The 13,763-nt window shown below is 40.2% G+C and overlaps 2 protein-coding genes across 4 annotated transcripts in view; one reads left to right on the top strand and one right to left on the bottom strand.

The window, feature by feature from the left end:
• The window catches only part of fzd4 (frizzled class receptor 4), a 6,194-nt gene extending 664 nt beyond the window's left edge, over window positions 1–5,530 (top strand). The window contains exon 2 of the mRNA XM_060887778.1: window positions 1,655–5,530. Coding sequence (XP_060743761.1) covers window positions 1,655–3,022 — 1,368 coding nt within the window. The 3' untranslated portion in view covers window positions 3,023–5,530. The remainder of the gene's footprint in view (window positions 1–1,654) is intronic.
• A 55-nt stretch (window positions 5,531–5,585) lies between these two features.
• On the bottom strand, window positions 5,586–13,763 carry LOC132857755 (uncharacterized). 3 transcript variants are annotated; one of them, XM_060887781.1, is made up of 9 exons: window positions 13,671–13,763; window positions 13,187–13,362; window positions 11,831–12,006; window positions 10,859–10,902; window positions 10,384–10,707; window positions 8,227–8,508; window positions 7,995–8,117; window positions 7,617–7,653; window positions 5,586–7,489 (listed from the first exon to the last, which is right to left on the bottom strand). In XM_060887781.1, coding segments are annotated over exons 3-9 (831 nt in total). In that variant the 5' UTR covers window positions 11,833–12,006; window positions 13,187–13,362; window positions 13,671–13,763; the 3' UTR covers window positions 5,586–7,470. The 3 variants fall into 3 exon arrangements, with proteins under 3 accessions (XP_060743764.1, XP_060743762.1, XP_060743763.1); XM_060887779.1 differs by lacking the exon at window positions 11,831–12,006; XM_060887780.1 differs by lacking the exon at window positions 11,831–12,006 and having other exon boundaries at window positions 5,586–7,385.

Here is a 13,763-nt window from a genome sequence, read left to right as displayed (position 1 = left end):
GTGTGTATGTGTGTGTGTGAGAGAGAGAGTTTCTGCATGTGTGTGTGTGTGTGTGTGTGTGTGTGTGTGTGTGAAAGAGAGAACGTTTCTGGAAGTGTTTGTGTGTGTGTTGGTAGTTGATGCATATCTTTTGGTCTGTGCGCCTGTGTGTGTGTGTGGGAGAGAGAGTTTCTGCATGTGTGTGTTTGTGTCTGAAAGAGAGAATGTTTCTGGAAGTGTGTGTGTGTATGTGTTTGTGCGTGTGTGAAATATACAGTGAAATACAAGAAGGAAAATGCTCACACACACACACACACACACACACACACACACACACACACAGGTTGACATAATTAGTGCTGAAGCTCATTAATGATAAACTTCCATGTAAAAGAAACCTTCAGTCCTCCTGAGTAGTTACATTAAATTTATATGTAATTAAATCAAAGTGAAGCTTGTCAGATGTTCCTGTCCTTGTGAGGACATTTAGTTCCCATCTGTCCTGTAACTTGTAGTGTGCAGTGTGTTCTGTTATAAGTGTGTAAACCTGACGTCAGCTCAAGGGCTCATCATATCATACTCCGAATATATTACACTAAGGTTCTATATAACTCAGTGTGTAGCGCTGATATATAACTATACAGCAGGCGAAAGAAGGCAACAGAGTTTGTAAATTCCAGCGACAGTAGCCGGTAAAAAAAAAACAGCCTCGCTTACAAAACTAATCCCATCCGAATAAGGTAGAAGAATGTGGCAGTAATTTGAGATGATATTGTTTTGAACAATCGTTCTATATTTCGCTGAAGCGTGTTGTTCTGTTGACACATTCTTGCCCAAACCGACCAACCCTTAAACTGTCTGTAGAGTTAAAGAATTTTCCACATTTCCAAAAAGAGTTCCTGGTTGGTGTTTCCCATGGACTGTAGAAACAATGACCATTAGAGTTCCTGTGATAGAAAACCAGGTCTGATGAACTGTCACCGGTTCAGCCTGCAGTATGTCACTTAGGCATGTTTGGCCTGACACTTGTGTAAGCGAAGCAGATCGTGAGTTGTAGCTTAAGCAATCCTGCTTGTTTCTCCTAAATCTGTTTGGGAAGAGGGTCAGTCAACTGTTACGCTTGTGTTCGAATAACGAGCAACGTTCAGAACGGAAAGCCCCGAATAACTGCAAAAAATGTAATGAATCTCAAGCAGGTTAACTAAAGAGGTTCCTGGAACTCACCCCAGAAAATAAAATGTCTCTTGTGGGAAAACATCTGGAGAAGTTCCTGGTCCCACCTTTAAGAGAAGTACAGAATTGCAGCACAGCATTTTGGTAGTGTACAAAATGGAATAGTGGTTTAAGTTAACCAGCTAAAAAAGTAGATCTGAGAAGGAAAGATATTCAGATTTACCACACACACACACACACACACTCACAGAGAGAGAGAGAAACAGGTAATTTTTTTAAGTATCAGGTAAAATAATTTCCAGCTCACCAAGAGATTTTGTGGTCTTTCTGAGGGACACTGAGGTACCAAAAGTCTCACTTTCACTCACCTCAGAGGTTCTTCATGCATTTAGTTCCTTCTATGTTTCTGTACTGGTTTGATGAATATAGAAATGTACTATAAAAAAATAATATTTAATTACAAAAAAATCGATCTCTTTCTCCATCTGTGTCACTCTGTTAGTTCTTCCTGTGTTCAGTCTACGCACCGATGTGTACGGAGAAGGTTCCGGAGCTGATTGGTCCATGTGGCAGCATGTGTCTGTCCGTGCAGAGGAAATGTTTGCCTGTGCTGCAGGAGTTTGGTTTCTCGTGGCCTGACCTGCTGAACTGCAGCTTGTTCCCACCCACGAATGATCACGCCCACATGTGCATGGAGGGTCCGGGTGAGGAGGACGAGGACGACGTCCGGTTTCCATCTGTGCGCACGCTGCGGCCGCGCCACGGGTTTGACGCTGAGTGCATCCCTCTTGACCATGACCCTGGTGATGACCCCGCTCCCCCAGACCGCTATGTGTGGTCAAAGCGCAGCAGTTCCTGTGTGCTGCAGTGTGGCTACGACTCCGGATTATACAGCCGGTCTGCCAAGACATTTGCAGATGCCTGGATGGCACTGTGGGCGGGGCTTTGCTTCGTCTCCACCTCCTTCACGGTGTTGACATTCCTGCTGGACTCAGGACGGTTCTCCTACCCAGAGCGTCCCATTGCTTTTCTGAGCATGTGCTACAACGCGTACAGTGCCGCCTTTCTGGTGTTGCTAGCAGCTGGACGTGAGCGTGTGTCATGTGATGCTGATGAGGCTGCTGTCCCTGTCCTAGCAAGGGATGGTTTGAAAAACTCGGGCTGTGCTGTGGTCTTCTTGTTAGCTTACTTTTTTGGTATGGCAAGCTCTGTATGGTGGGTGATCCTCACACTAACTTGGTTCCTAGCAGCAGGACTTAAGTGGGGACACGAGGCCATCGAGATGCACAGCTCCTACTTCCACGTGGCGGCGTGGGCCATCCCGGCCATTAAAACCATAGTGGTGCTTGTCATGCGCCTGGTTGATGCAGATGACCTCACCGGCCTTTGCTACGTCGGCAACCAGAACCTGGAGGCACTCACCGGTTTCGTAGTGGCACCTCTGTTTACTTATCTGGCAGTGGGGACGCTGTTTATTGCCGCCGGACTTGTCTCGCTGTTTAAGATACGGTCCAACTTGCAGAAGGATGGCGCCAAGACTGACAAACTGGAGCGCCTTATGGTGAAGATAGGTGTCTTTTCCGTACTCTACACTGTCCCAGCATCCTGTGTTGTGGCGTGCTATTTCTACCGCATCTCAAATTGGTCTGACTTTCAGCAAGCACCGAGTGACTCGTACGCCGCTGCTGAGATGCTCAGGATCTTCATGTCCTTGCTGGTGGGAGTAACCTGTGGCATGTGGGTGTGGTCTGCCAAGACACTGCAGACCTGGAAACGTCGCTGGATACGCCTACTCTGCCCACAGAGCAACACACAACGGACTCCCACCAACAAAAACAGCAACGGTAAAGGGAATGAGACTGTAGTGTGAGGCCGTGAGACACGACGTGACATGGACAGAGCGACATCTAGTGGACACTTGCTGTCAATGTGCCTCTTACTGCATCGCTGTTCTCTCTGGACAAGTTTTTTATTCTTACACTGGACAATATGGCGCAGTAGAAAAAGTGCAGGAAGATGCAATAGGAAGTTGTATCCTGACAGGAAACCAAGAGGTGGCAGGAAGTAGCAGTGCTGCTTCCCCGGTTCGCAGTCACCGGACAACGATCTGAACTGAAGTGCCTTGTCTTCTCAGACCTCCTGCCACTCCTCACATTGTGGTAGGTTTTATCTACAATGCAGCAAAGACACCTGGGAAATAGAGCGGAGTTTTTCCTCTCCTCAGTAAACAGCAACATTTACCTCGCATCAAGACCACAGCCATCAATCTCCTGCAATTGGATTCTAAAAGCCTGGTTTAGCATTCGACTCGCTGTATGTAAAATGGAGTCCTACTCACCAGCTCCTCAGCCATTAGCACCATGTAGCACTGATCTGTGAACCAGACGTTCAGAAGTGGTTCGGTTTCGTTACAGCTCACTCTAATGTGGATGTATCCTCAACCCTGCACTATGTTCACTATATAGTTCACATACACCAGCAACACTATCATTTGCATGCAGTGCATTATGGGACATTGTGTCCTCCATTATTCTCTCCTACATTATATCCCCTTTTGTTGTTTCCTGTGAAACAAATAACCAGAATCCACATTTTAAATCTGGATGGGTTATTACTGAATATTTTTAAGTACCTGATTTTAAGGCTATTTATTTACTGATGAGTTTAACCTTGTGTAGGGAAAACTTCAGAAAACTGTCCCATAGAAACTAAAATGCAAAATGCGTCATGAAAAAAAACTAACGTGTGTTTTGATAGGACAAAAAAACAACAACAGCGAATTCGGAAGATCCTCGAAAAATCCTCAATTAGGACTTTTTATGCCTTGGTATGAAAAGCATCATAAATGAAAAATTGCTACTGTGCTAAAATATTCCCCAAAGGTTTCAGTGAGACCCAGGAGACTCCGTCAGTTAGGAAACTTTAACACTAATGCAGTATTGGGTTTTTTTTTCTCTTGATAATCACTGTTTTTGTTACAGGAAATGAAAGTGCGTTTGTGGGCACGAAGAACTGACGCTAATCGAATATTTAATGGTCTGTCAGCATGCTCATGTACTTCAGCTCTTACTCTATGTGGTTCCTCATTTCATGTGGCTAGGTTTATTTTGAATGCTTCTCAGAGGAAACGGACGGTTTTCACAATGTCAGATTTTTGTGCCACAGGAAGAAGCTTTCACAGTCTACTTTAAAGAAGGAGAAAAAAATGCAGAGATTAAAAGCCAAGTAGAATCAAACTAAACAAATGAAAACTGCAGAGGTATCAGAGATACAGGCTGAAGTATTGGCACAAGTGGAGAATTAACTAGAAGCTAATCTAACAGACTCTAACGCTTACCTCAAGTGTGTCTGGCTCTGCTAGCATGTAGGTCTGAAGAGAACTTGACTGTTGACACTAAACAAAAAAAAGTCATCGTTCTCAATCTGATTTTCCTACAAATGCAGTTAGCTAACTTCAGAAAAAGGACACTTTGTTCTGTGACAAAGCATTTACTTTTTTCGAGACACAAAGTTTAGAGTTAGCATCATATCCAAAATTGAGGTAAAATAAATTTTAGCGTACATCTTGGATGCACTACGCAATCATGGCTGCTTAATGATCCCGCAACACAAACAGTGCTAACTAGAGTTTGTTCGAGAGCTAAATTAAAATGACAACATCTGCGTTTGCTAGCTAGCATAACTAGCGAAGGAAACAATGCTTAACTTTCTCATTAAACATTAAAAGTATCTTCCGACAGGTTTCAGGGATTGGGTTGTTGGTTGTTTTTTTTTTTTGACTATCCTGACCACATTATGCTGTTCCGTTATTAATTAGGATTAAAAAGCAAATCTCAGCGAGACTGGAGACTGGTGTTCTAGACTAGAACATTTCAGGCTTAGCCTTCCAATCCAGGTTAAAGCACTGTTCTCCAGTGTGCTTCTAGAACATGTGACTAGAAAATGACAACACTCCCTAAATAATGCACTATGTAGTGAAAAGATGTGGACTTTCTAGAACTTTCCTGGTCTTAAACATTTAGGGTGAACTTATGACAGACTGGTGAAGTCATGATAGAACAAATGTCCTCCTGGGCAAGCGTCTCACACACACACACACACACACACACAATGTAAAATGCAAGACAATCGCTGAAGTGAATGTATGAATGTTTGTCATGTTGCAAACTTTTACTAAAGTGCCTCAGACACACACACACATTTGTTTAGAAGGCTGTCGAGTACTTCTAGATTATTGTGTGTTGGGTATTTTTGTAGCTTTTAATTTTGTTGTAATATTGTAAAATGCTAATTTATCTTTGTAAAAACATCAGCAAAATATAAAACAGGTTTGTTATTTAAATGATTTTGTATGGAATTAAACTCTGGTTTTCTGACACGTGTGCGTGTGTGTGTGTGTGTGTGTGTGTGTGAAGAATTTCAAACACAGATGATTTTAAAAAAAAAACGAATATTTTTATTGATATAAATACAATTGCCATAAATGAACGAATGTCATTTACAAAATGAAACATCAGAACGTTCAGGAACATCATAAGGCTTCCTGTGTACAAGCACAGTGTTTTTATGTCCACACTGAAGAGATGATCTTTTGTTCTTAAAGTAAATTGATGATGGAGAACATAGAACAGACTCCCAAGCATCTCCGTTTTATATATATATATATATATGTACACACACGAGTACACGTACGTGTAATGCGTGGCAATAATAAAAAAAAAATCTAGAGAACTTTCCTTAAAGTGAATAAAAACTGTGAGAACTAGCGTTAGGAAAATGCTAGCATTAGCCACGCCTACACTGTGAATGTATCAACATGTAGACCACTCTATTTATGCTAGCTAGCGAATGATTCGATTCAACAGTATGATGAATGATCACAGAATGATTCTTAGTTGAACAGTAAAATGCATTTAAAAGTAGTAGAGCAAAAATTGTTCAGTGTTCTGGAACACTCTGGGGGTTCTGTGCTAATCCAAAGCACAGGACTTGTTTCCACACAGTGACGATGTAGCTGGCACACACACCTCGTGCCTTCACAACACACGTCCAACATTTAACATACATCATTAAAACAAAAACAAACAAACGATTAAACCACAACTCATAGCCAAAGCAGCTGTCGGAAGTTAATCAGGCACACTTTAGCTAGCTTGCGACATTTGCTCTCTAATTTGACTTGCCAGCTGAATTTGTGTGCCACAAATGCCCAAATTAAACAAAATATTAGAAAACAACGTAGCCACTTTAACTAACTAGTAGCTAGCTAGTTAATATCCAGAGTTGAACTATTTAGTGCTAAAACATCGGCATTTATTTTCCGATCGTCAGATTCAACATGGAAGAAATAAATTAGCAAAACACTGCTCAGTAGTATATGTTTAATGGCAGTCTGTAGCTGCATCGTGCACTTAATTAATATTGCACTGCAAATTCTGATGGATAACTTTTCTCCTTTGTTTTGGTTTCTGGAATAGAGAAAACTTTTATAAGGAATCGACTCAACGAATCGATTCCAACGATTCCCAAACTGAGTCGACTCTGGAATCAGCCGTCGGTGTAGCTGTGTCCGATGTCCAGTGTTGCGCTCTTTATTCTGAGAGGTATATTTACGGTTTAAATAGTGCACTACATCTCACAGAGTGTACATGTTTTAAAAGTAATCACAGGAATAAATCCTGTGGACTTTAAACCATCCCTTTAAGGTTAAGAAAGAAATACATAATATAATACTTCTTTTCCCTGAGAGGTTTTTACACAAACATGTCTGTCTTGAATTGATTTCCCGTTAAACTATGTTTGCACTACAGTAGCTAGCTAGCTAGCAAGCCGATATGTTAAGTGATTATATCTCCATGTAGATAATGGCATCTCAAATGTAGTCTATAAATGCAGTCTAAGTTATCCAAGATAAATTCTATACTGGACGAGTGTTAAGCTAATCTACACAAACGTTATTTTACTGTAAAGCTAATTGATCTGTTACGGGCCTGAATCATGCACGCTAACATTGTCAGTCTTATAATATATCATCGTGTCAAATATGAAATATCACATTTCATTAAAAAAGTTTTTAAAAAGAAAAAAAAATGTTTTCCTAAAGCTAAAAAAAAAAAAGTTTAAGAGTTGTACTGCGGTTGTCTTTTCAGTAGCCACAGTCTGACTTTAAATTGCACTTGTCCGTTAGCTGGAGAGTGTGTGTAGACGTTCGGTCGGCCCATCTGCTCCTTCATCTGCCCACCACACACACAAACACACACACAGACACACACACGGACCTTCAGTTCAAGTTTTCAGAAAGTGTGTGTTTTGCCGTGTTCATCCAGCCTGACCTGAGCTAATTGGAGAAAAAAACGAAACACACACAACCACACACAGCACTGTTCAGCATTTTGTCCTCTATCAGTTCACAGCACAGTGTGTGTGTGTGTGTGTGTGGGTGTGGAACACACTTTCAAACTCACTTTAAACTTGCAAGCTCGGCATCTGTTGCGCGATTTTCTGTGAAACAAACAGAGACCGACGATCAATAAAATTACAACCGAACCGTCACCATAGCAACATTCCTATCACTCAGTTCCTGTTATAGGAATATCTTCATCTCAGGAGTATTAACATTAACTCTTTACCCACCGCTTCATGACACTACTCTATTTGTTCCTTCGTATCTAATTCTATTTGTTAAACAATGATGTCATACTTTTTTATCCAGTTATAGTTATATTTAATGTTAAACAGTTTGTAAAAGGTTCCTGGTGTCTTTTATTTTTTAGCTAGTCTTGCTACAGCTGATTGTACTATATAATAAATCTGTGTATGTGTGTGTGTTTGTGTGTGTTTACCTGAGGGTATTCTGACCGGTCTTGTTCTCCACTTTATGACAACAATAATCACAATTACAAAGGACACCAGCAACAGCACTGCACACGCAACTGTTGTAATGTCGATGACATGCACAGGTAGACCTGTGGGCATGAACACACACACGAGCACAGGATTAGTTTTTAGCATTCAGACATTTCTTGTAGTGACTATATGCTTGTGTGTGTGTGTGTGTGTGTGTACAGTACTCACACACACTGACAGCCTGTGACACAACTCCCCCAACAGAGCAGGTTATGTTAAGCATTCGGCTGCAGTTAAGCGCAACATACTGAGTCACGTTCCAAACTTTTAAATGTTTGTCTTGCGTTAATACAAGTTCTCCTTCTTCCCTCCTCATGTTGCCCCCAGCCACATTCCAGGTAACATTGCTTTTGGGGAATCCTCCTGATGAGGAGCAAGTAATCACGCAGTTATGGGCACCTGGGTCGATTCCGCAACCGTGGACAGTTATGTTGGGAATGCTGTAGTTAGCTGTAAGAGACATGAAGGGGATGATTAAGTAACCTTAGTAGAATCAGAGAAAAGGTTTTGACAAAAATCAATATAGATTTGTCGATTATGGGGCACAACAATCTGGATCGTCTGGCTGATGATGCTTGGTGTCAAAAAGGTTCACGTCTGCTGTATACCTGTTGTCATCACACACTTACCATCATGCCATACTCCTTACCCTCTTACTATACCCCTTACCCTCTTACCATTCCTTTACCTTTTACTATACCTCTTAACCTTTTATCATACCCTTTACCCACTTACTATACCCCTTACCATTATTCTTAACCTCTTACTACCCCTTTACCTCTTAATATACCCCTTTACCTTTTACCATACCCATTACCATTACCCTTACCCAATTACTCTACCCCTTAACCTTTTACCATGTAACTTACTCTCTTACCATGCCCTTACCCCTTTACTATACCCCTTAACCTTTTGTCATACCCATTACCCACTTACTATACCCCTTACCATTATTCTTAACCTCTTACTACCCCTTTACCTCTTAATATACCCCTTTACCTTTTACCATACCCATTACCATTACCCTTACCCAATTACTCTACCCCTTAAACTTTTACCATGTAACTTACTCTCTTACCATGCCCTTACCCCTTTACTATACCCCTTAACCTTTTGTCATACCCATTACCCTCTTACTATACCCCTTACCCTCTTACCATTCCTTTACCTTTTACTATACCTCTTAACCTTTTATCATACCCTTTACCCACTTACTATACCCCTTACCATTATTCTTAACCTCTTACTACCCCTTTACCTCTTAATATACCCCTTTACCTTTTATCATACCCATTACCATTACCCTTACCCAATTACTCTACCCCTTAACCTTTTACCATGTAACTTACTCTCTTACCATGCCCTTACCCCTTTACTATACCCCTTAACCTTTTGTCATACCCATTACATTCCCCTTACCCACTTACTATACCCCTTAACCTTTTACTATACCCTTTAACCTTTTACTATACCCCTTAACCTTTTACTATACCCCTTACCCATTTACTATACCCCTTAAACTTTTATCATACCCATTACCATTCCCCTTACCCTCTTACCATACCCCTTAGTATACCCCAAACCATTCCACATTACCCCCTTAACATTCCCCAAACCCTATAAGCCTTAATATCTTACCATACCTCTTACCAGACCCCTTACCCTCTTACCAACCTCTAACCCTCTTACTATGCCCCTTTACGCTCTACCCATTGCCCTTACCATCTTTCCATACCCCATATCCTCTTACGTTTCCCTTCACCCTTTTACCATTCCTCTTAACCTCTCAGTGCCTGTATTCTTCAGTTCAAACCAAATGTATCTGTTGCTGTGATTAGAAAGAATGACTTGTGCAGATTGTGAATAAGAATCCTGGGATGAGCACAAGTCATTCTTTCTAATCGCAGCAACAGATATTAGGTACAAATCTAAAGATTCCAGTTGAGATTATCCACTGAAGCAAGCATGAGTCTTAGGCATTAACATGTTTTTTGTGTTTTTTTCTGGGAAGTGCAAATCTTTAGGGTATCTAAATGGGACTGTCCCCAGCAGGAGACGATGAGTCACGAGTGTAGAAAGAACCAAGCAGAAGTATGACATCAGGATGAATCAGGGCTAGCTTTTAAAAGTGATCAGCGAGTGTACTTTTAAACCTCAACCATAAATATATCTTTCATTTTTCTACAATACTATATAGAGGAAATGCCCAATTTCACCAATTGTCTCTTACTGGTATACAAGAATGAATTAATAGCAGATTAAATGTCATACTAAGCACATTAGCATTAGCAGGGTTTATTTCTGTGTGTGTTTGTGTGTGTGTACCTGTAACTGTAAGATGGAACTTGGTTTTATTTTTTTCATCTTTAAAGGACAATGGGATACACTCGTACTCTCTCATATCGTCTAGAGTGAGGTTGAGAAGTTCCATGCTGAGTTGCGATTTGTTGATGATGGTGCGATTTACGTACTCATCTCTTAAATCAATCGGTTTATTGGAGTAATACCCGTTGATAAAGACCACACTTCCATTACTGTCTTTCGTCTGGAAGTAAACCCCATCAATGCTGTGTGGGCCGTCCAGAACACAGCGCATATGTACACTTCTACCCACAATCCCTTGCAGATACACTTCTACAGGACTTTTCTCTGTAAACACACAACACATGACTTCAGAATAGCCTTTTAAACTGTTTCTTGTGAGTGGAGATCACAGTTAGCCTACAATGCTAGCTCATATATATAAGCTTTTAGTCTACTTACTATAACACGTGTGTGTGTGTGTGTGTGTGTTTTTTACCTGCGCTTACTAGCAGTAGCGCTGAGATGCCAACTAACAGGAACCTAAACGTAAGAAAATTAGCAAGAAGCAAATAATTATTATTGTTCTTGTTACTAGAATCACAGTACACAGGCTAGCATTTAGCTAGCTGTGAGTAAACAAATTAAAACGCAAACTAGCACCATCAGCACCGAAGCTAAAAGTGAATCAGCAGGGTGTTAAAATGCCATACTACCATTAAAAAAAAAAACACCTAGCATCATAGTTAACACAAAACAAAACACAAACTAGCATCAGAAAAATACACAGGCTAGCTAAAAAAAACAACACACAATTAAAAGAATATTTTTCTAATCTGTTCCTGAGAACCTTTAGCACCTTTATGCTAGCTAACCTCCTGCCATTCTGTAATAAAACATAAACTTGACCAATTTTTTATATATAAAAGAGAATATAAAACAATGAAATAAAAAAGACAGAACAGGACTTTGTTTATGTTCATAGTGTAAAATTAACAGATCACAATTAATCTAATAGATTACCATGAAATGCACAAATACACAAACATTTGAGAACAATGGTCTTGTTTATGAAACTAGATACAAATATTTTTATTGTTGTTTTTACACAGGAACTGTAGTAAATTTACATATAAAGACTCATGACCAATAAAAAACTTGGTGTTTTATTATGTGACATAAGTTTTGGCACCCTGTAAAACGAGGATAAGATAACCTACGTAGGTGGTAGGCTGATGCGCTGCAGTGGGTGAGCTGCATTACTGGAAGATTTAGTGCGCGCTTCCTTTAGGAGGCGCTCTTTCACTGGTTGTCTGTATTCAACGCTCTATTTGTGAGCTTTGCCAGGGTCCAGTGAGTAAATCAGCTAAGCTGTGAATACACTTACGACCTACATTTGTCAGTACGAATACGAGTTTGAAACATCTCCTAGGAATTTTTAGTTCAACAGACAATAAGGAGGATTGCTTACATTTTAAAAACAGCTCCTGTCTTCTTTTTACAAGATGTTTGAATGTTCTGAAGTTTTGGCGCACCAGCAAAGACAATTAAGAGGATACGATCAGAAAAAGACTCTCATTCCAGACTGTAAAAGTATTTTGTCTTGGAACCAGAGCATTGTCTAAGACCTCGGGTTGCCAGTGCCACCTGTAATCAATATTTAAATGTTTACGACATTTTGATATTAAAACAAAAAGACATTGCTGATGGTCAAAACGTCGTTCAGATTCGGACAGACAAAACTATGAAAAACAGAAACATGTACAAATGTCTCTGCGGTGTCTTTTGAGGTCTGGTTTCAGAAATTTATTATATTTCGTTTATTTATTTCAGTTTATTTGTATTGCACTTTTGACAGTTATCACTGTCTCGAATCAGCTTTACAGATGTATAGAAACAGAATAAAAATTCTGGAGTTTAAAATGAAGTTATTATTTATCTCTAACATTTATCCCTAATGATCACGTCTGAGGTGACGGTGGTGAAGGAAAAACTCCCTGAGATTATGTGAGGAAAAAACCTTAAGAGGAACCAGACAAAGAAGGGAACCTCATCCTCATTTAGTGACACTGGACAGTTAATAATAATAAGTAAGTGTAAATGTCATTTCTACAATAGTTTATAGTCCAGTGGAATTGTGTAACCGAGAGCTCATGAGGAACCAACAGGTCATGACTGAGTTCATTACAGACTGATGGAGACACGAGCACAACGCAGACTGACACAATATCAAGCATTATTTATGTGTACAATTATCTCTTGTCTTTTTAATCAAACACAGGTTTTGAGTAAATTAACTCAATTACACACTGAAAGGCTCATAATACCGTAATACACTCATGATACAATACAGTTAATTAATGTACTGTACACACTCAGACACACACACACACACACACACACACACACACACACACACAGAAACACTGAACGGGTTTTTTTCTTCCTTGTTCTGATTTAACCTCCCAAACAAACATAAACACACAAGTCACTTTTACACACAAACACACACACAATTTAAGCACACAAACACACACATACACAAACAGACACACAAACAAACACACATACACAAACACTCACACACAAACAGACACAAACAAACAAACAAACACAAACAGACAGACACACACACACACACACACACACACACACACACACACACACACACACACACACACTGAACGGGTTTTATCTTCCTTGTTCTGATTTAACCTCCCAAACAAACACACATCACTTTTTTCACAAATCCCAAATTTCTTTAGTCTACAAACACAAACGCTCTTGTGTGTGTGTGTGTGTTAAACAGTGTTAAGTCACTACTCACAGATAACCACGAAGCATTTCCACCGAGCAGAAGAGAGACAGTCGGTATCGCGCGCGCATCCGAGAACGAAAACGGGAACCACCAGTTTCTGTGTGTTGTACGAGGAGGGGGCGGGGCTTCGCCGGTGGGTGACGTCATAGGGAAACCCCTCTCTACCGTGCCTTTACTTTACTTTACTTTGTTAAAAACACACACACACACACACACACACACACACACACTTCACTGCATGTCGTACTCTGTATGTGTATGTGACAAATACAATCTGAATTTGAATAAAATTTGAATTTGAATTTAAATAAATACCTTTACAAATTCTTTAAACACACTTTAATTCCTAAAATGTCTAAACCCTAAACCCTAATCCATAAACCCTAATCCTTGATCTCCAATGATGTTACATATGTAAAATTAAATGTCATTCATCTGTGTGTGTGTGTGTGTGTGTGTGTGTGTGTGTGTGTGTAAAAGTAATCAGTCCTACCTGTGAGTGTGTGATGTTCCTCAATCGAGTGTCAGGGACGAAATGACCAAAAATCAGAGAAGCTCTAATACACAGCGAGATTGTGTGTGTGTG

This window comes from Tachysurus vachellii, chromosome 15, assembly GCF_030014155.1.
Source record: "Tachysurus vachellii isolate PV-2020 chromosome 15, HZAU_Pvac_v1, whole genome shotgun sequence".
NCBI lineage: Eukaryota > Metazoa > Chordata > Actinopteri > Siluriformes > Bagridae > Tachysurus > Tachysurus vachellii.
This window is presented reverse-complemented; position numbering and strand designations above follow the sequence as displayed.